Source organism: Mesitornis unicolor, unplaced genomic scaffold, assembly GCF_000695765.1.
Source record: "Mesitornis unicolor isolate BGI_N332 unplaced genomic scaffold, ASM69576v1 scaffold2020, whole genome shotgun sequence".
NCBI classification, from domain to species: Eukaryota; Metazoa; Chordata; class Aves; order Mesitornithiformes; family Mesitornithidae; genus Mesitornis; species Mesitornis unicolor.
This window is the reverse complement of record NW_010158811.1, coordinates 82,621-106,195: the sequence shown is the minus strand read 5'-3', so window position 1 is coordinate 106,195 and position 23,575 is coordinate 82,621. Positions and strand designations below refer to the sequence as shown.

Here is a 23,575-nt window from a genome sequence, read left to right as displayed (position 1 = left end):
GGGCTGCCCGGCGGGCGCTTCTTGGTGAGTGCCCGTAACCCCGGTGCGTCCGAGGGGCCGGGGCTGGGCGGGCACAGCTCGGCTGTAACGGGGAGGGCTGCCCGCTGAGTGGGCTGCGGGTGCGTTGAGGTGGTGTAGTTAACACACTGCTACCCCAGCACGTATTTGCGGTGGCCAGTAAAGTGACGATGATGAAGGAGATGACTGCAGAGCATGGAAGAGTTTAATGGATACACTTGGTTAAGCTTAATGATTAAAAGCTGTATGGATGAGTGTTTTGGGGAGTTGCCGTGTGCTGTGACGGATGTGACATACACGTGTGGGTGTGATGTCCGTGTGTGTACAGGTGACACGGGTGTGTGCACCTGAGGCTCCCCCATCCAACCCCTTCTGGCCTGGGAACAGGCTGCTGTGAGCACGGGGACTGGGCATCAGGTGCCGGGCCGGGGCGGTAGGTGTATGAAAACACAGAAGCAGCAGCTTTCAGAGTTGTTTAATCTTAGAAACTATCAAAGTAGGTCATAATTTAGAGGATGTGGTTAAGGTAATGTTTGGCAAAAGCATTGGCAATTTAATATATATATCCATGTGGTGAATGGCAAACTGCCCTACGACGGAATGTGATATTCTTCTTATAAATTACTGTATAGGATTTTCAGTACTTTCTCAAAGGTGATTCACCTGTTAAAATTTTGTGTTGACCACCATTGCCTCTTTTTTGACAAGTTTACATCATGCTCTTTGATTTTTTTTCTCAAGGAGAAGCTGTTAGAGGAGGATAACGACAACTCAGAATGAGGGTCATCTTTGGTACACTGATGTTCTTTGACATTTTAAAATTTTTCTGTTTTCATTATAATTTAAAATGCTATTAATTCTCAAAATAGAATTAAAAATATTAATCACTATCTAATCTGCCTGAGCGAAGAGATACAGAACCAGTAGAGTGGAGCTTGCTTTCTTATTGGTGTCTGATGTTATTGTTTGGCACCAGTAGTAGTGAAAATTGTTTATATTTCTCAAGCTGAATGTCAAACAGCACCCAGCCAGGATAAATCTCTTTAAGTCAGCAGGGCTGTATAACAGCCTGAAGTCCTAAAATGGATGGATGGAGAGACCTGTGGTCCTGTGACCTTTGTTTCTAGGTCATGGTACTATTCAAAAAAGAGCAGGTAGGATTGCCTGCGTAATTAAAGACCAGTAAAGCCCACTGGCTCTGGCATTCCTGAAATTATAACGAAGTCAATCCGACAGTTACTTTTTAAGAATTAAGGAATGAGAATATAACAACACACTAGTGAACATGGTTTTGTGATCAGTTTCAGTCAAACAAGTGTGGTTTGATTTGCTGAGCATGATAAGCTCGCTTGCTGAATGTAACAGTGAGGTAAAGCATTGTGACCTCTCAGGTGGAAGTTACTTGGTTTTACAGCAGGGATAACTGGATAAAGTTCCATGGGCTGAAGTCAGACTAGTTGGCTTTGAAGAGGTTAAAACTAGAAGTCTTAAATTGCAACAAAGGAGACGTAGATTTTAGATGCCAGAAAGAAAAACCTCCTTAATGCTAAAGATAGTGAAATGCTTGAACGGGTTATTCTGGGATCTTGTGGAATCCTAGGTAGAAAGGTTAAAGCAAGTATTTCCTTAGGAATGTGGAAACAGTTTTTCCTAAGGCGTGCAGGTGGGGTAATTTTGCAAGTTACATTTTTTCTCTGATTCTAAGATATAAGTGTAATACAAAATCCCCTTTGAACTTTAGAAATGGTGCACAGATTGCTATTCAAGTGTTGCTTACACTTTTAAAAAATGTGACTGGATAAATTAACATAATATTATCTCAAAATATCTAATATTATTGTGTTTTTTTCTAACAGTTTATTCAGCTTCTGTTTTCAATTAATCTAGAAAGAATTAAAAAAGACACCCCATTTGGTTCCTGGGAACTAGTCTTGGAGAAGTATATGTGCCCTGCATGGCATAAAAGGATTTTAGCAATATGTTTTTATTACAGTTATGGTGCAAAATAATTTTAATGTAGTTTTTTTTCTTTTGCACATATGCCAGCTTTATTCAGAGCCTTTACTTTCTTTCTTTTTTTAATTCTTAATTATCTTTGCTTCTGAGCTGTTCAATGATGACTAAAAATTGTCTCTGAATACCGCTACTTTGACTCTTAAGATAGCAGATAGTGTTGGAAATTAAAGCATAGCTTTTGAATATTTTAGTGAAGTGAATTAAGATATAATTATGTGTTGCCTTCTTCTCTGCTATACTTGTTTCATTACTAGCAAGTAGGCTGTTGTCACATCCAAAAAAATACCGAATGTAGGAAGAAATATCCATGTCATAAATGGTAGATGTTAAGCTATATGTTATGGGAGTGCCGCTACGAAAGACCTAACTAACTGGCTTGCCAAGAGTACAACATGAAGAGGTCAGTGCTTTTGTGCCCTCTTCTACCCCTAAAGGGTTAGTAAAGTAGTCATTTTAAAGTATGATTAAAGAGGTAAGTGCATCTGCTTGAGATTCCTGTTTGTGAAACAACAAACTCTGCAAGACCTCAAGGGCTGGGGTGAGACAGGAGGTGCTGAGCCCCAGACATGAAGAGACCAGAATTCATTCCTAGGTGACTGCTGTAGGCAGCTTTAAAGAGGCTCAAGGGTGTCCTAATGGGGATAAGAAGACTCAAATTATAAAAAATGATGCCTTATTAGATCTATGTTATGCATAATGTGGGTTATCAAAAGTTGCTGCTTTCATGGATGTACAGGAGAAGAGACTATAAAAAGAATAGGTAGATATTGGTTAAAATATTGGTTAAAATGTTGCTGTGAAGCAAGCTGTTTTGGTATTATAACCAGTTTTAAATTCTGCTTTGATTTTTGCCAGGAAGAACCCTGTCATTTTTTCCACCATAGCACCAGTGGACAGTAGATGAGCTCTTCAAAGAGACTGCTAGTGAACTGAAAGCAGTTTCTTTTATGTATTAGAGCTGTTAATTCTTTACTCTTTTTATTTGTTTTACTCTTCCTCTACTCCATTTGTTGAATGTTATTAATTTGTTAGAACTAGAAACACAGCCTAAGATAAGGTTCTTCAGACTTGGATTGATTTAATAAGCCGCATTGAGATAATTTTCTGGTTAGTAACAGATTAGCATTTTACAGTCCTGCATATTACAAGAAGATTTACTGGCAGCTCTTACGAACATCCTGCAGATGCACCTCTGATCTTTCTGCAGTCTATTGGAATATTTTCTTTTTGATTCTAGACCTCTATTTTAAATAGGAGCGTCTCATTGATGTCCTTATTCCAAGACTGGGTCCTGGTTTGAGCTGTTTCTTTCCAACTAAAAGGAAATCAAGGAACTTATTCAAGGAAATCAAAGTTCCTCACAGGTATTCATCAGCTTGGGAATCACTGGATCAACAGGAGTTTGCAGCAGCACAGGGCTGCTTTTCAAAGCCAGGCTTCTTTTATTTATCAGCCAAAATGAGGTATTTGCACATGTCCTTGGGTGACAGTAGAGAGACAAAAGTCTTGTAGCTGCGGTCGTGGTAGGTGCATCTCTTCTGAACGGAGGAGCAAAGCTCTCATCACACTATCCAGGTAGTCTTGTTTTTTGTTTCAACCTGCAGTCACCTTTTTCAAATACTTGTTTGCCAGTGATTGTTAAAAATTTATATGGCAGTGTTGACGTTGTCATGTATCTTTAGGAGAATCCAAGCTCTGGTACTTGCTCGTGTTTTGACCGTTCTTAAGTGGCTGTGCCCAGGTACTGCGCTCCCTTGTTCCCTTGTCCATATCATCCTGCAGTGATCTGATATAAAAATCAATGTTTGACCTGAATCCTATACAACTTCTATGACAGTAATTTGACAGTTTCTCTATATTACATGAAGCAACTCTGAGTCCATTGTTGTTCGTACAATTCTTTTATGGGAAAGGTTTTATAGTGCAGAATGTTTTTGTTACTTTACTGGTCCCCCACCTTATCCTTATCAATAGCATTGTAAAGGAGTCACAATACAAGATTATTGCATCCTAAACAGCCCAACTGATTTTGGTTTAATAATCGCCATTGTTTGACAATAAATACTATCCTATGGCATCTGTCCATACAGATATATGAGCAATATATAAAATATCCTACTTTGGAGCAGTCCTTTACTAGACAGTAAAGGTGAGTAAGGAAGTACTTATGTTAACTCGTAGTGGGATACTTTAGGCCATCTGTTTTTATTTCTAGTTACATTATAACAATACATTATCACAGTAGAGCATCCCCATAGAACATATTGGAAACTCTTAACTGTGTTTTTTTCTGTGTGTTGTTCTTCTTTTTTCTGTAGAGAAATATGTGCAGATAGAAAAACAAACACAAAGAGCATTATTTAGAGTGGACTTTAATTTTTAGATCTTTCAGTCAGTAGAGTCATCTTTGTATCTGATACCTTCTGTATTTCTGTACTTGAGGATTATGCTGCACTTGAATTTTCTTCTTCTCTGTAAAATGACAATAAAAATTAAACCTGAGCTTGTGAAGTGTTTTTCCTTAATTAGAAGATGAGAATTTTCTGTAAATGTCTGGCTGTTGAAGAGGCTATGACTCACAGCACTTTACAGGTGATTTTGAGCCACTGATGTAAAACATGGTAATGTCAAATGCATTATAAATGTCAGACAAATATATAAGATTTTATAACTGTTGGAGTCAGTTTCATTTACATATAGATGCTTTTATGCTTAACTGTTATTGCCAAGAGATGAACAAGAATACTTTGAGTCCTGAACCTGTTCTTTTTGAAAAAGACGTGTGCATACCAATACAAAGTAGTATAGTATTAATAACATACTTTCATAATGTCAGTTTACGTGAATGTATACTTCTTCTGTGAAACCTTAGTTATAAAAATGAGAATGATTGGTGCAGAGTAAGTTAAATCAAATCAAGCTTATCAATTCTTAGTTAAGTCAATTAAGGTACAGTACTTTACTATCACTTTTTCACTAATAGGCTTATTTAGCTTTTTGAGTAAATTGTGAGATTATAGAATAAAAAATAACTTCCTGAACTGAGTATAATGTTTTTTATAATATTTTATAATATTTAATATAATATTTTATATTTTAATTAAATGCTCTCATTCCTTTAAAAAACAAAACAAAACAAAACCAACAAAAAATAGTCTGATTAGTTTGGAAGGTTGGCTATTATGTACTTCCAACTTCTTTTTTAGGTTTGTAGGTGGAGAGCTGAATATCTGTTACAATGCTGTAGATCGTCATGTTGAGAATGGACGAGGAGACCAAATTGCCATTATTTATGACAGTCCTGTTACAAATACGAAAGAGAAAATAACATACAAGGAACTTCTTGAACAGGTATGTTTGAGAATAACCTGGCTACTGAAAATGGGCAGTAAATTCTGCATGGCAGGTAGATGCTACAGGGGTAGAAATGGTCTACCTGGCTAGCTTATTCTTTTTGCTGTGCTCAGTATTGATTTATAAGCTTCACTACCTATACCAAATTATACTGCATCTAAGAGGTTTTGATCTTCCTCTAGTTCTTCTTTTTCTTCTGGAAATTAATAATTTTTTTACTGGTTGGTTAAATTTTGAACGGTATTTGATTTCTTTTTTTTTTCTTCCCCTAGCAGCTCTTATTTCATATTTAAAAGGTAAAGCAAAGTGGAATGGAAGAAGTGGTTTAAGTTCTGTGGGGTATGTAGCAGAACTCATTCAGAAATTCATTATAATCTTGCTGATAGCTGAGTCCTATCTAAATACTGTTTTTTAATTCTCTACAGTTTGCTCTTTTCCTTAATCAAAAGGGAATATGAGGGAAAAGTGGGATTTGAGATTAATATCTTGTCTATTGAAGCTTTCTAGTCCATTCTTGTGGAATAAATTTCATTTGGTTTACCTGGTAACTTCTGGACACCTGATAACAAAGGTATTCAGAAAGAGTTTTGCTGAAAATGGGAAAGCCATGGGCTGGTGTATTTTGTATCAGATACCTTGTAAGGGCGAGGAGAGACTTTGAGAAAAGGCCCACTGAACTACTGTGGAGCATGGGTGATGGCGTTTGGCTCACAGCCCTCAGTCACTGCTTGTCACTGTGTTTTCAGGCTGCTCAGTGTATGCTAGAAGTACAATATCCCATCATTTTGAAACCGACTCTCAGTGCTCTGCATGTTTCATTATAGATCAGTACGAGTACAGATCAGATGTATGACCAAAGTTAATGAACCTCTTGGCTTGGCAAAAGAAGCCTTTTGCCTTCTTTCCTGAGTTCCTTTCCCAATTTAAAATAGCCTGACAGTGTGTACCTGTGTGCAGACTATTGTTTGGACTGTCCACATCCAACAAATGTTTAGTAGTTTGTTTGGCCAATAAGCCGATAGTGTAATGAGGGTCTCTTATCGGAGAGGCTGCCTCTTGAAAATGTCTCTACAAAAGATCAGCACTTGAAGTGGTGAAATTCTTACTGGCTTTTGGTAATAAGAGGAGTGTGTAAATGGATTCACTGGAAGTTATGTAGGATAACTTTGGGTCACAGGGTTGGAAGATGCAGAATTTTATAGCAGGTTGGATCATTTGTTCCAGGATCAAACTCATGGTAAGGATCAAAAAAATGAGATAATATAGTTCCTTAGGGAGAGTGGGATAGTTTGAGTGATGTACGCAGGAAACCTGTTGTTTTCAAATTATACTTATCCTTTTTACCTGTTACACTGCAGTTCAGACCTAAGAGCTACGGTGATGCTGCAGTTTTAAAATTAAGCACCACTAAACTATAAATAATTGACAGAATTGTTGGAAGCTTGTGGGTGTTTAGTGCCCAACCTGTGGGAAACGTTCAGGGGCTTTTTTGGCAGAACTGGAATAAAAGGATTGCAGGACAATTTCAGCAATTCTTGATTGATGTAAATAATGGCAAGATCAGTTTGTGATGGTGTTCTGTACAACTACACTTGGAAAGTCTTGAGAGTTACAGTTAGTTAAAGTGACATTGTATATAGTGCATTCAGTTGCATTTTAAGTGTGTTAATTATGTGTTCTTACAGATGAAATCTTCCAAATGCAGAGAAGGAATTTGGCAAATTTCAGACATAGCGGTCTTCCAGAATGTACCAATTGGACCTTTTTCTTTCCTGTTGCCTGTTATAGGCCTTTAAATGAGGATTACAATGTTGGACTGAAGCTAGTGAAATGTAGGTGGAAGTTTTGAGTATGTCTTGGGAGATTCTCCAATTCCAGTAGTGAGAAGGCAGGAAAAGATAAGGGGGACACAAATTCTGTTGAAATATTACTGAATCTGTGTAGTTGTGAGGTAATATAAAGATTCCCGGAACAAATAAGGAGCAATGTCTTCTGTTAACTTAGAATGTTCTGGCTATGTTGAAAAACACTACCATTTTCAGGTTAAGGCAAAGGTTGTTAGGTAGGTGGAAAAACCTTTCTGTTTACAGCACTGGGTGTATTCTTTAGTCTGCCTCACCTGCTAAAATGAAATCTCAAGAATTTGTGTCATATTATTTGCAGTTGTTGATGCTTGACAGATCGTGTACACAAAAGCAGATAATTTCTCTCTGTGACTCTTTCAACAACAATGCACAGTTAACATGTTGAGTTCAGTGTCATAATGAATAATTTCTAAGTGCTGTAATAAGACAGGATTAGACAAAACCAGCACCCCCAAGCCTCTGACAGCATTGTGTGTTACTAAAATATGGATGAGAAAGAAGGGTTTCAGGTTATCAGCAATTGGTTAGGATGTAATTTCTACTGTAGGAAGATTTTGTCCATAATTATCCAATCTAAAAGCATCTGCTTCCAAAATAGCTCCATTAGCCATTTTCAGTTTAGATTTATGTGTGTATCTTTCTTGCTGTGCTCATATTTCTTGCATATGACTGAGGAGTCTCCCAGATTGTTCTGTTTTAGTAGTCTTTCTCATTCTTCATGCTTTACTGCATCTTCTTCCATTGTCTACTTCCTTGAAAAATTGCCAATGCCTTCTTAGCTAGAAACAGTGACCTTCATTTCAAGTTTTTTTTTCTTCAGAATTGCTTTAGAATCAAAACTTGAGTACAGACAGAAAATCCTCCTGAGACTGACAACATGACTTTTTATCCTGTTTGTCTAGTAAGGCAATATTGTCTTGATAAAAATATATATTAGACTTATTGTTTAATGCTGCTTTTCCTTATCTTATTTAAATCTCAAATGACATTTTTCAGTGTATGTCTTGGAAAGATTTAACTGCGATGTCACTGGGGTAGCTCTTCAGAAATATCAATATTAGTATTCTTTAAAGAATGAGACTAATCAGGAATTTACAAAGAGTGGTGTCTTGGGTTTTTCACATTCCACACAAAAGACTTCCAAATGACACTGTAAAAGTCTGAAGAAGCAGCTGGAACTTGATCTCCCCTGACTGAAGATAGTTATACTGCAGCATGTCAACATCAGCGATGCCTACAATAATGTATAATTTGGTGCGGCTTGGGCAGATGAGTGAAGCAAAGCCATGCTGAATTAACTGCTCAGTCTCCTGGCATTTCCACTATACGTGGTTTGTGAGCTTTACTTAGGATTAGGTTTATTTTAATCTTTTAAACCAAATATCCCATAGCTCAGTTCAAAGCCATCTGAACATAGCTATCCCACAAATCTTCGCTTCCTTGATTTGTGGGTTCCTTTAGGAAGTGCTGTGCTCTCCCTTCATCTATCTCACTGCTGCTTGATGTCTCTCCCCACTCGAGTGGATGTTGTCCTAATAATGACATTTTAGAGGAACAAAGATGCTGTAGGAGTTGTGCAGAACACTATGGGCTTTCCCTCACAAGTACCAGAAATTCCTTCTGAGGCAAATACTTCTCTGGAACCCATCTCTTCTGTGGAGTGAATGCCATGGCATCACTTCTGATCAAACAGGATTGAGCCCTGCAGAACACCACTGGTGACCGGTCACCAGCCTAATGTAACCCCATTCACTACAGCCCTTTGAGACCTGCCCTTCAGTCGGTTCTTCACCGAGTGCACCGTGAACCTGTTCAGCCCACAGTTGGACAACTTGTCCAGAAGGATGCTGTGAAGGACAGTATCGAAACTCTTACTGAAATCCAGAAAAACTACGTCAGGTTAGTTAAACAGGACTTTCCCTTTGTGAACCTGTCATGACTGTGCCTAATGATTGCACTATTCTTTAAATGACTTTCAGTAGTATCCAGTACAGTATTCTCCATAATTTTTCCAGGAATTGAGGTTATACTAACAGGTCTGTAGTTATCTGAGTCTTCCCTCATACTCTTCTTTTAAATTGGAATAACACTGTCTAGCTTCCAGTCAGCAGGGAAATCATCCTGATTTGTATTTTTTGTTGTTATTTTTGGAAGAGTGTACCAGCACCACTATCACCACTAGGTGGTATACCTATATACATTGCCTCTGTGACAGTGTGGCTGAGTTTTTGTGCAGGAGCCTGTGTTATCAAGACATGCCATGTCCACAGCTTATGCAGTTGCCACGTCTCTGCCTGGAGCACAGACAGAGCTGGAAAAGGTCAGGCAGTCTATAGTGGAGCTTATTGCTCCACAGAACTTTCCTCACTGCTCACAGACCCCAGGGAATTGTCTCTCAAGGCATAGCAGCTTTCACAGTCAATGCAGAGACTCACACTGCCTTTTCCACAGCTCTGCAACCGGCGCCTGGATTCTACTAGAAACCTCCTAAATGTAGTCCCACACTCAGTACTTGTACAGGAAAGGAGTGTGCACACTTACTGAGGCAGGCATCCAGACCACCAATTTTGCAGGTCCCAGAGTCTGCCATGGCAGTGAGTGGGCCAAGGGGATGTTCTTGCATGTTGTCTCACAGGGGTCCTCTGGGCAGGTATGAAATCACCATTGCCGTGCTTTTGCCTAGACTGTGTCCTAGGACTGCTGATCCTGGGACCAAGGGTGTGGATGTGTGTGGTTGAGCAGTGAGCTTGATGAAGTGCTCTCCCCTCCTCTGGTGATCTGTTCAAGATCTGTGACAGGGGCACATGCACTGTGCCACCCCTGAGAAGTATGGTTTTGCCACCTCATCAAGAACATGGTCTCCATCTATTTGAAATGAATGCAGCACCACTTTTCAGTCTTCTCCCACTTGGCAGCAGGCTTGACATTAGCAGCAGGGTGGTGCCTCAGCTGGAGAAGCTTTTGCAGCAGTAGGAAAAGGAGGAAACAATAATTAAGAAGAGTAATAGAAGAGTGAGGAGGCTGATCAAGCCGTGAGGGAAAGCTACTTTCTGTAGTAGTCTTGGAAAAATGACACAGTGGAGAAGCTGAAGAGCGTAAGGCAACTTGCTGCCTTTGGTTTAGAGGAATGTGTATGTGACATGGCTCTTTTTGCACCATGAGATGCACTTCAGGATGTTTCAGGAGCTCTTGGTATTTGAAGAATCCTTTTGTGTTTAGCTTTCATTGAAGAACTCAAAACTGGTGAGACCTGGTTATTGTTTAACTCAGGACTGAGCATTTGGAGCAGAATTTCTGTTTTAGTATCTTTTAAGAGTTCTTTTGGCATGGACCAAAATCTGCATTTTGTAACTGCTGGGGACAGCCAGGTGCAAATGCTAATGCAGAAGTGGTATTTGTTTGGTGACTGGGTAGAAATAAAGCCATGCTCGCTGGGGGCTTGTATTTAAGCCCAGATCTTCAGAGCTGAAAGCCTACTTGAGTTTCTTATTATATCAGTTGGTCTCAAGTGATTTTATTACTGAAGTGTCAAATATATTACAGTGATAGAGCAATCTTAAACTTGAAGTAAAGCAGAGAAATAGCATGCTGGTAGGAAAATAGCAACTGTAAAATTTTGAGTGATGAAGTATGCTGTCTTAATGTAAATCATAAGTGACAACACACTATAACAAAGTGGAAAGTTTCATGGCTTTTAACAGTTTAATGAAATGTCACTACTCACTCTTCCCCCCTCCCTTTTTAGGAAGAGTGATTGCTTGGATGTTTCAGGGTTTCCACATCAATCTTAAGGGCAATGTAAACCTGATTTATGATGTTCCCTAGTCTTCCAAATATTTACAGACAGAGACAGTGTTTTATTATGTATTAGGTAGGCCAAATGCTCCCTGGCTGTCAAAAGGATGAGGGAAAGGGCATAAGGAAAATCATAGATACCGATGTATTGTATTAGGTTATTGTCTTTGGTGACATTAAACTCTCTAGGGTGGTGAGGTTAAGTGCAAACAAGTGATTACTGGGTTTGCATGGAAGAGATGTGGTTCCTGCTACATGTAATCTGCTTTAAGTAGTTCACTGTGGTAAGTTTCAATAAAAATTACTTAAGTACGTGCAGGTGTCTGCACTATCTCCCTCCTGCAGTCGAGTACCAAAGTTATATAGCTTGTGTACAGGCACTGGGAGACTTCTATTACAAAATTACTAATTATGATCTTTAAATGAGGCCTTTTAGTAGGCAAAATTTGCCTTTTTCATCGTTGTGTTCAACTACTTATTGTTTACTGGCCACACTTACACTGAATATGAAATTATTATTGTTTTCATTCCCTTTGGCCTTTTTGTCAACACTCTGCTTGAAAGTCACACAAGCAGCAAAGATAAGGAGTCGTTTTCTCAGTTCTTTGAGAAAAGGTGATATTAGGTCTATGTTACAATGAATTTGCAGATTTTAATGTTTTCACAGCAGGAAGTATAGAAAAAGAATTTACATTTGGAAGTAGAGTTGTTATCCTTACAATTAATTTCACCAATCCTATCTAGAAATGACTAAATGCTGGTGGTATGACAATAAAGTCTAGTTGCTTACATGACCAGGCCTTGTTGATTTTTCTTGGGTTTTGATAGTGTATGTCAGTTTCATAGAGTATTGATAGGTATTAATAGGTCGAGAATTAAAAATATTTTCCTTTGATAATCAGTGACATTTAATATAAGAGGTCTATTACAAATAAATCACAGGCATACCTAGTTTGTGTAATTTTCAGCTTGATATGGTGAGGACTTTGCTTTATAAACATATTCTTTCTTGCGGCTGAAAGTAGCAGGGATTTATGCAGGGTTTATAAAAAATGCGAGCTATGCTGTTATCTTCTGATGCAAGCCTGCATACTTGGGGCTTCTGTGTTTCCATTTTCTTAAATCCTCAGGCAGAAGTGTAGAAATATGTGTAGTTAGATGTGGATAAGCTATGTATTTAATGCAAACACATGCATCAGATGCATCTAGAGCTTCTGGGTGTTACTGTCTCAGGTTGCTGAAAGTCAGTAATGTTACATGATCTTCTTCAGTACGTGTATCTGTCAGATAGGCTTCTAAGATTGGATGTGATTGCCCAAAGTTTTCTTGAATATGACCATAAAAGAAAGAGCCTAATGCCTACAAATCTCAGAAAGTAACAGTGGTACTAGAATTTGAAACACTTAACTGGAATAAGCTAACTCTTTAAATAGAGAAAACTCAAATTTGATTAATAATGTAAATTAAAGTAAAACATTTCAAAGAAAATCTACCCTCCTGACCAACTCATCCTTGAAAAAGAGGATCCTTCCCTCCAATCCTGCTTGTACACCATGTATTATTCACCTAGGCTGGTCCCATTGCTTGCATTATTTCCTGGGTCACTAAAAGCATCTCTTACTGCTTCAGAGGCTTGGGTGTTTTCTATTTTACAGGCAGTGTCCCCTTGCTGCTCTCAGGAGTTTGTCTCCCCATTCCTTTCTCTCCAGTCTGACAGCACCTGAAGAAAAGAGTCTTTCATGAGACTAAATTTCACTTGAAACTTTATCTGTGTGATATAATGAATAAATAAGGAATAATGCAGTATAGGTAAGATATGAGGAATTAATGTATGAGGAGAGTCATGTAACGCTTATAGGGAAAGAAATTAGAATGTTTAAGCATCTTATGTTTGCCATAGTATTTTCTAGGGTATGGCAACCTGTTAAAGAAGAGTTTTATTACTGTAATAAGAGAAGTTCCCCTGTAAGACTGAGCAACTCCTTTGTTCTGAACTTTGATTTATATGTCTTCGGGTATCTCAAGAACTTCCTAAAGTATTTAACTTTTTAGTCTTACCTCTAATGTAGAGCTATTGCAAGCAAAGCTACCATTTTTGTTAGGTCTGACTACTGTATAACCAGGCTTATGGACTATTCCAGCTCATGACTTCCTGGGATGATTCTGCATCCATCCTGTTTCCTGTTAACTTACTAGTCTACTTTGTTTCTTCTTAGTCTACAATTTTTCCTGTTAACCTATTAGCCCATGTTTTCTGTACAGTTACATGCAGTTTTACCTCTATTACTTATACACCTCTACACACTGATGTCTAATTGAAAAATGTAAAGGCAGTGAGCAAGTTTAGGTGCTGAGTGTTACACAACTGTCAGCCTCTGGAACTCGAGAAAGCTCTGACAGCTGAGTTCATTCAGTTGCTCTTAGGGAACTCGTAACTTGCTTTTCCACATTTCCATGCTGCAACAAGCAAGTCGGGACAAGTGCACAGTGCTTGTCCCAGGCTCCCATGCTCACTCTTAACAGAACTTACTGTGTGTTAAACTGTCTGTCCTGGTGTACTAATGAAAAATTCAATCCTAGTTTTGTGACAGAATGCTATACACTGTCAAGGTAATAAATATATTCTCATGATGCTACAGATGGCTGACATTGCTGCTGATATATCACATTTCTTGAGTCCTTTGCTGCCATGCATAGTAAGTCTTCAGGCTTCTGCATACCAAAAAAGAAAATCTGAAAATGAGAGGAAAAATGGCTCCTTAAATCTAACTGTGTTTCTCTGAATTTGTATTTACATTTGGTTCAGGATGTAAGATTTCTTGTCTCAGAATGTGAGAAGTTTACAACGCTATAGTAGAGAAAATATCACTACATATTGATTTGTGTTTCAAACTTACCCAGTTAGGACAGAATCTGTGTTAAGAAATGCTCTGTTTGCATCCATTCTTAAAAGCTAGAATGAAGAAATAATAGCAGTGATCTGGATAAAAGAATGAGTGGATGGAGTGTAACTTAAAAATTTGCAAAACATGGCTACTGATTTTTTTTCTCTAATGTGTAAAAGAATTAGCTTCAGTCCATTCCCATTTTACAAAGGAAAAATGCATTACAATTTTTTTGCAAAAAATAAATTGTCATAAAGTTATTGAACCTGAATTGCGTTGTTCATCAACTTTCTGTATTATACTGGCTTGTCTCTGTGATGTCCTGCATCTGTTGATGATGTGAAAGTTGTTTTTAATGGGGTAACAGCAGATGTGGAGAAATGTTGAGTATGTTATGAATGTCTTGTCAGTACAGGTCTCCAAGTTAGCGGATGTTATGGTGAGACATGGAGTGAAGAAAGGAGATCGTGTGGTCATCTACATGCCCATGATTCCGCAGACAGTGTACTGTATGCTGGCTTGTGCAAGAATAGGAGCCATCCATAGCCTCATTTTTGGTGGATTTGCATCTAAAGAGCTTTCTGTTCGCATTGATCATGCAAAGGTAATACATGTTTGGAACAACAAACACCATTGCTTTAGTTACTCATGTACGTCAGTGTCAAAAACCTTCTTTTCTCTTCATAGGGCATGCATTCTCAATTTGTTTATAATACCTAATATTGAATTTTGAGCAAAGTACTACATCTGTGCTGAGGGTGATATTTTATAGCAGACATTGAGATACAAATTTTGACCTCTGTTTAAAAAGCATTAGTTTAACACGCTGCTGTCTGTTTAGAGGATACTTTCTTCTCGTATTTGTCAGTCTTTTTCTACAAAGCATCACCTTAAAATTGGCTTTTCACGCAGCATTTTCCTCAAGTGTATGAGAAAAATGCTGCCAACTGTAAATTACTTCATTGGCTTACTTGATGTTTAGATGTATTAAGTAGTACATTTTTTCTGCTATATATATGCTTCATCTAATTTCTGCATGGATCAAGGCAGCTAGGGAGCCAGTTGCCTTAAGTAGTGACTCTGCAGAGAACATAATTAGTAGAAGTCAGTGCTTTAAAGGCTTCTGAGTTCGGCACAAGTTGAGCTTGTTTATGTAAGCCTTTGTAAGTGAAAATGCAAATAGTACTTTAATGATCTGCTTAGTAGCTTACACGTGCATATTAGTAGCTTGCGTATGCACTAGTCTCAAAACAGCTAACAATGTTTATACTGGAAGTTTCTGTTCCTATTTTCTAGCAGTGAATAAGACAAAAGTCTTTGTGGTCTTGACCAGTTACCAGGGTCATTCAGACTGTATGTGGCAGCCACCTATCACTGAATCACATTGGTTAGACATACAAGCCAAAATATTATGCATGGTAAAGTCCATAGGATTTGTGGAACTTTTACCTCTATTTCTGTGTACAGAAGTGCTTTTCAGATCACCAAGTCTTGGATTTGATGAATATCTGTAAATGGAAAGTTAAATGCATCCCCTCTCCCTGCCTTGATGTGTTAACAAAGATATAGTAATAAAATGGCTGAAATTGTTTGTTGCAGTTGTGAAAAAAAGCTGGAAGAAGGCCAACAACAGCTCCATAGTTTTCCCTGTCTTTCTTCCCACTCCCCCACTTTTTAAACAGGCTATAAAAATGCATTTTAACTCATAGCATTAGAGAAAAATAACGTAGACGAAAAAATGGTAAACTTTAAAAATGAAGACTGCTACAATACAAATCATCTAGCATGTTTACTTTTAGAGTATTCTGCAAATATGAACTAATTAACCCCAATGGATTTTTTCTGAGGAACAAAGGGAGACAGCATAGTAATCATAATCCTTGCTTCATGCATTAAAATAAAACAGAGAAAGGTTAAGTGATTTGCCTAAGGTCACATACCAAGCTTTTTTTTGCAGAATTAGCTGTAGAATTACTAGCTGCAGGCCATGGATTAATTGCTACTTTACATTGCCCTTTTTTTTCCTTAAAAGGCAGATCTAAATATTGTGGATGAGTTTTGGTCCATCTGTTATGTAATGAAAGTGTAAGTAAAGAGGAGAGGCAAATGCTCAATCTAAATTTCAAAACATGCCCCAATTTTGCAACACTGTAAAGCTTTAAACTCTGTATATAAGTAGTTGTGATAGATGGTATTCTACTGAACTCAGAAGTTAACTGAAGGAGTCTCAAAAAACCTTAACCTTTCTGTTAGACTTTTATATGTATTGGTTTAGATGCTTTAGTAGAGGACCTAATATTGATAAGATTAATTAGAAGGAGTTAAAGATGTGGAATGGAAAGTTAGCTGTAAGATGCTCTTGCAGAAGAAAGGTCAAACTTCGCATTTTATTGAAAGATCTAAGTGAAAGAAATAACAAGCACTTTCTAGTGACAATGAAAAGGTACATACTCTTAACCAGCTTACCTTAATTTATCTTGAATTTTAAGTAGGTCTGGGAATGCTGCAGAGTCCTGCCGATGATAATTTCTACTCTTGTCAGGTATTGCCAGTTACAGACATTCCCCCTACAGAATTATGATGAAGTGATACAGAGCATGAGAACAGGCATTTCTTGTTGTCTTTCCTTTCACCTGAATCTGAGAATATATAATTTGCAGTATTTAAACAATAGACTTTTTTGAAGAGCATTAACTGTACTTTGAAAAATTAGCATGACATCTGTTTAAGCATTTTATCTTAGTAAACTAGGAAAACTGAAAAGGATACTTAAGAACAATATGTTTATTTGCCTATTTAAAAGGGTAGTTGCTATGCCTTCAACAACCGATTTTTCTTGTGGTTTCTGAATCACAATAATTACATAGCAATTCCAGAGGGCTTTTTAGATTTTAAGTCCAAACCTTGCCCAGTTAAATTCAAGTAATGGTGTTTTTCAAACATGGCTTTTGAAAATGCTTCACTAAAGCAGTATTATGATTTGCAAGTGAACAACAGTTCTTTGAAATAGAAATTGTGCAAGATACTAAGTTTATTCAAAACTAACTGGTATTATCTTCTGTTGAGGTCAGAAATACTGTATTCCTCACTTATTTACGGTTGACACATTCAGAGATTTTAATAAGATTTCCTTGGAAGTTTTGTAGTAGTTTATTCTGAATTAGACATAGTTCCTGCACACAGGTATGGCTATGAATGGTTGCCCCTACTTCTCATTATAAAATAATGCAACCTTTTGAATGATTAGGCAGCAAGCTCAGCTACCAATACAGAAAATGCACAATTGCCTTCTAATAGTTGCAGTCCTGTCTTGTCTTCTCTTGAAGCACTGTTTATTTTTGGAATATGTATTGTAGATTAGAAGGCAGTATCTTGCTTTTTATTTTTAACTACTTGGATGGTATGATTCAGGTCTCTTTCTTTAGAGCACCATATAGTATCTGGCAGAACTAGATGTCTGTGGCAATCTGACATGTATCATCTAATTGCAAAGCCAGAGCAGTACCAGCAGGTGCAGCAGAACTATATAACGACTGCATAAGCACTGAATATCTTTAAAATCCATGTCACTTTTCTGATGGAGGAGGAAGGCACAAGAAAAGTGCAGTAAGTTTGAGCATAGGCTTGTGATCAGATATGTGACGGCACAAAGACAAAAGAGCTTTGTGTGTTGAATTGTTGGTCTTGTACTTTCAGGCCTTGCTTTATCTCAATTCTACTTCTTAATATTGTTTGTTGTTTGTTTGTTTGTTTTCTACAGCTCAGTATTGCTAGCATTCCTTCACCACAGCAGAGGTGGGAGATGGGTGCATAAAAGCAATATGGGAGCAGAGATGCAGGGAAAGTAATGCCAGTAGGCAAAGAGGTAAACCACTAGAAAACAGCAGTTAAAGCCAGTGATGGAGCTTTGATTTGCACAGAGTGATCCATGATGCTTCCAAATAGTAACACTCACTTGGGAAATACATCACCTTAGCCAAAGTAGTATTGGTTATTTTTAGGTTTGCTCACTGCATACAAAGTAGTTGATGAGCAGAGGTGGCACTGTTTACAAATGACTGTAAACCTGGTGTTGACAACAGTCTTTCATCTTTGAGTAGTTGAATAGAACTGTGTTAATATCTTACAATAATTACCATCTAATTTCAGACAGACAGACAGATGAATTTTCAGTTTATCTGCATTGTATTTTTTCATCTTTTATTAACATCAGTGCATCCCAAAAGAGAAGGATGGCAAATGCTGAAATTTTAAAGCATATCTGAATTCTTTATTTTGAATGTAAAGTAATTAGCAGACATTCCTGAATGGCAGATTTGGACAAGAAACATATTTATTATTGCACAAGAAAACAATTTAATCTGTGCTTTCTATGCTGAGCTTAATGCAGCCTTAACTGTGACATTGCAGTTTGTGACTATTTAATGAGATTTATGCTAATGCATACAGTTAGTAAAATAGTTTGATCAAACTGAGGGGCATAAGTTAAATATACTTCTAAAACTCCAAAAGCAAGGAGACTGAAAACTCATTCTTCTCCAATTAAAAGGGCTTCTAACACATAGTTTCTTTGGTGCTGCCTTTCATTTCCTGAAATGCAAAAAATAAAAATGCTGATCGTGGGACTAAAATCAAAAGAGTTTGTATGCAGATTTCTTGACTTAGGAAATCGTACATAAAACCTGTAGGTAAATTTAATGCCAAAGATGCTAAATTCACATTTGGAAATAGAAATTATTCTAAAAAAAACCCCAGGGATTACAGAAATCTGATTTTTAGTGGTTTTGCATCCTGAATCCTGCAACCATCACTTGAAAGACCCTAGCTTTACTTCGTTTATGTATCTTGTGACTTTAGCTTATTGTATTCCTGTATTTCTGTATTCCTGTCATGTCTTGCTTGTCTTATTTTTCCTCTTTCCCCTAGTTTTCCCTCCTGTGCCATTTAATTACAGGCTGGAAAAGAGCCAGCAAAGTGCTATAGCTATTTTTGAAATATGCTATTGTGTGCAGGCAGATAGAAAGTAGGCTAATCAGGACACAGAGTTGTTGACATCATTGCGCCACTTTTTCTTAATGGAGGGGCTGAAATGGAGTTTGTTTTTTCTCTCTGTTCATTAATTTTTTTGTAACTTACACAAGAACTTAATACTGTTGGTTTCTTACTTGAATTTGGTTGAAGATGGTGAAGTGTCAGAGGTTGTTAGTGTGCTCCTGAACAAAGAACAAATGCGTGGACGGCAAGATTACACAAGCTTGATTTCCTTGGAAAACTGATGTAAATCCCTGTTTCTAGTCATGTGAAGATAGATTTTATACATTGAGTATCATTAATCAAAGATTTTAATGGAAAAGATGTTATTAGGTTACATATATAAAATATATTGCAAATGTATATATTAACAATCTAACGTCTTTATTTTAGCCCAAACTAGTTGTAACAGCAAGTTTTGGAGTAGAACCAAAAAGGAAAGTGGAATACATATCCCTCCTAGAAGGAGCCCTGGCCAGGGTACAGAGCAAACCTGATAAAGTTCTCGTTTACAAGCGACCTAATTTGGTGGGTGTACACTTGTGCCTTTATGCTAACTTACAGATGTATGTGTAAGGCATGTGCCTTTTCTCTTTTACAACTACAATTTTTGGTGTGTTTGTTTGTAGTTTGTTTTTGAATTTTACGGAGAAACTTTATTCATAAGATTTAAATAGTGAATAGAACTACTGCAGCAGAGAGATTACTTTACAAAAAATTGCAAAGTACTATACAGAAAATTGAATAGTACATGCTTTTTGACCCACTTCCATTTATTCCTTCAGTTTTTCTTTCAACACTTTTTTTATTTTTCAATGGGCAGGGTCATGTTCCTCTTGCCACAGATTGCTATCTTGACTGGGATGAAGAGCTTTCAAAAGCACAGTGTTATAAATGTGTCTCCGTTCCCTCAGACCACCCACTTTATATTCTGTATACATCTGGAACAACGGGCTTGCCCAAGGTAAAGGACTATCTGTAGTCTGAGTGTCTGTTACCAACCTATTTGCATTTCCACTTGAGAAAATATTTCATTAAAAAGTTGAAAATATTTGCCAGTGCTCAGTGCTATAAATGATAAGAATTGCTAGAATTGTTTTCATTTCATTTGTTCACATTTCACTACTTTAAAGTCAATGTCTAGGAATAAATCACGTTTGTTTATTTAAATAGTAGTAATATTAGCTGCGTTTACTTCAAAATGTTAGTACAATATAAACTTTTGAAGATAGCAGAATATCTTTTATCCACTAATAACTTCTATGTTTTAACCACTTGAGATAAGAGTAGTATAGTTACTTAATGGCAAGATTAGTTAATATATTACTTGTGTGATAGCATTTAATGCTGAGTAGTCTTTGCTTATTCATTATTTACTTATGAGCTTATCTTCCCATAGATAAGATGTAATGAATGACATTACAGATTAAATGGAATTAAGTATGTTCTGAAGGCTTCTGTTACTGAACAGTTCTGAGAACTTTTAAAAGCAAACTGTTGACTGTTTGCTTGATACTTAAAATTTTCTTTTAATGTGTAGAAGACAAGCTGAGTATAATTTTCTAGCCGTGGTCTTGCCGCCACAAATTCAGAGACGGTATCACACATCCCTGGATATGGCAGTGCTTAGGCTACGACTAGAAATTTACTTAATGATGTGGCCTATAAAGTTCAGACTCTATGGAGAGGTAAGGGAAAACTAACATCGGCTTTCTGAGAAAATTGTTTTCTGCTTTTGCCTTGAATGTGAGCACTTTAAAGCAACATATATATCTTGAATCACTTAATTATACTGTCAAAAGGTCCAAGATAAGATCCCCTGTTACAACAAGTATTTCCTTTGACTGTTAGTTTCAAAATACAGTATCTCAGAATTAAAAGTTCTCAGAAGTTTACTTCACTGTGTTGGCTCTCCAGAGAAAAATACAGCCTTAAATGAACCACCCTTATAAGAGGGAGAGTGTCAACTAGCACTAAGCTACAATGAGTAACTTAATGAATAAAGTAACTTTTCTGTTCATTTAAGGAACTTGCTTTTAAATGGTCATACAAGTAAAATTGCTCTCATGAACTTCATAGCAAAACTTATGTTAATCTCAGAGAAAGAATAAGTTAGAAAATGACTAACAAAGCCAATCTGCTTTCTGAAATTTGTGAAGTGTTGCTGAACCATTCTCTGCTGTGGCATTCTCCATTTTCATGAGTTAATATGTCTTTACAGTCCCTTCTTTCTTGGATGATGCCTGAAAGTGTCTGTTTAATTCTATTACATACATAAAGAGAATGTACTGTGCCTAGTATGGACAGATAGCTGCAGATGTCTGCACTGTAGACAATCGTTTGGTCACATGTATCTCACCTGTATTTTAGTTAGGGACATCAGAACATAGTTTATCTTAGTGTTTCTTCTAGAAGCAGTGTACTAGGACTTGATTAAATGCATATAAAACATACAAATATTACAAAATACTTCAAAATTTTTCTCATTAATGATGTTCCAGAGCCGGTTTTTGGCTTACCAAGGTGCACGATGCTATTGATATGCTCTCATTCTAACTTTTGCATCCCTCTCTTAGGCTAAGACTAGGAAGTTCTTCATTTTACATTTGTGTGTATACTTCAGGCTAGGTATCAAACTTCTCAAAAGTAGACATCTGGTTTAAGCCAATTTTCTGACATCTTTAAAAAGAGTCAGTGCAGAAAGAGTGGTGCGTTTCAGGGAGTAATTCACCCCAGTTATTTTAGGCATTGGCTACTCCACAGGTGCTCCTCTTTTCCAGTGATGATAGATTAGACGATGAAACATGCCTAGCATTTAGATGGCCACAGTTTAAGTGAGATAAATAGTCTCTTATTTTTTGTCAGCATATGTTGACTAAATATTTGTATATCCAATTTTAATGAGAGTATTCTACTCTTTGTTAATTATCTTCAGAAAACTATTGTCATCTAGGGCTTGAGGTGGGTTTTCTTTTTTTTTTTTTCTGTTAGTTTTTTTTTCCAAAATTACTTCTTCATTGGGAATGCTAGCATAAAAATGTACCTGTCGGAACAAATCCTTTTCTTAACTGAGGGTTATTGGAATTAAATAACGTTAAGTCTATTATTGCTAAAACCCCCCAGATTTCACTGATGGCAGGAATATCATAGCATCCTTCAAATGACCTTAAGTAGTCAAATTTTCTCATTCAGGGTGTTGTCAGACCAACAGGAGGCTATGCAGTTATGCTGAACTGGACAATGTCAGCTGTATATGGACTGAAACCTGGTGAGGTAATTATATTTAAATGTCATATTAGCTTTTTTTAACTCCTCTTAAAAACTCTCCACTATATTTATGTTTTTATTTCATTTTAGGTGTGGTGGGCAGCTTCTGATTTAGGCTGGGTTGTCGGTCATTCCTACATTTGCTATGGACCTCTCCTTCATGGGAATACTACGGTTTTGTATGAGGTAAGATCCATTCTAAAAAACGAGCCTTTGAAAAGGCAGCATCTCCTCCCATTGATTTTCCTGATAACCCTGTTTATGCCTGTCCATTCTTCATGCCATATAAATTTAATTTGCGCGTATATCTTCACAGTGTTAATTCTGTCTATTACAGTAATACTTAAGGAAAACTTACTGCACTATCCTTCAAACTTGTCTACTTCATCAGTGTGACTGGTGATGGTCAAGGGGCCAGGAACTCCGAAACAGTAGACCTAGAAAAGGCAGATGGTGGATGTACCTGTGTTGTTGAGGCTTCAGGCACGGGCCATTAGAATACCTTTATTACGGATCTAGGAGAGGATGTTGTTTTGTGTGTCTTACTGGATCCAAGTTGGAGGTGACTGGAAGCTCTATGATTGGAGCCAGAACTCTCAAGGAGACTTGTCTCTTCTTTCTTCCCGCTACCACTCAAGACACTTTATGGCAAGACTCAGATGACATTCAGGGCTTGGGACTTCTCCTTGGAGGATTAAACTCAATGGTATGGAGAGGTGACTAGTCCAATTTGCGTGGCCTGCTTCACCTAACTTTGGTGCTCAAAGAAGCAACCATGCTGCCTTACATTCTTATTTTTCAGAAGTTATTGTTCATTCTCTAATCACCAGGCAAGAAGATACAGTGTTGCTTCAACCATCTTCTTTATTCTTCAGGGAGTGAATGCAGTATCCAGCAGTGAAAGTGAAAGACACCAACACTGTTACCTCTTAAGCATGCTGAGACTTGGTTGCCTGCATTCACTTGACATTAGGAATTTTGGATATATCCCAGCTTCTCCAACTCTATGCACCACCAACTAATTGTTGTGTCTTTTTCAAATGTTGTAGAGACAGAAGTTGTTTTATCTCTGCCGTTGTGGCATGCTGATCACCTCTGTTGATTTGAAGTGGTAATTAGAAATGTGAGAACCTTTAAAGGAAATCTAGTGGTAACTCATGGCAGAGCATAGAAGAACTGCAAAAGTATAGTGAATGTACTGATACTGAGGGCATGAAAAACCATATGAAGCAAGCTTTGATGGCACTGTGAATATAGCAGTTGTTAGAGCACTATCTGTACCCAGTGTTTGTGGAGCAGGGGAGTCAGCATGATGTGGTGGAAACATACTGGTTTACAGATCAT

The 23,575-nt window shown here is 37.4% G+C and overlaps 1 protein-coding gene across 1 annotated transcript in view; it reads left to right on the top strand.

Moving 5' to 3' along the window:
* Window positions 1-5,240: 5,240 nt before the first annotated feature.
* ACSS3 (acyl-CoA synthetase short-chain family member 3) overlaps window positions 5,241-23,575 on the top strand; it is a gene marked incomplete at its 5' end in the record, with an annotated part of 78,527 nt that continues 60,192 nt past the window's right edge. The window contains 6 exons of the mRNA XM_010184569.1: window positions 5,241-5,385; window positions 14,349-14,537; window positions 19,358-19,492; window positions 19,788-19,928; window positions 22,157-22,237; window positions 22,322-22,417. Coding sequence (XP_010182871.1) covers window positions 5,241-5,385; window positions 14,349-14,537; window positions 19,358-19,492; window positions 19,788-19,928; window positions 22,157-22,237; window positions 22,322-22,417 — 787 coding nt within the window. The remainder of the gene's footprint in view (window positions 5,386-14,348; window positions 14,538-19,357; window positions 19,493-19,787; window positions 19,929-22,156; window positions 22,238-22,321; window positions 22,418-23,575) is intronic.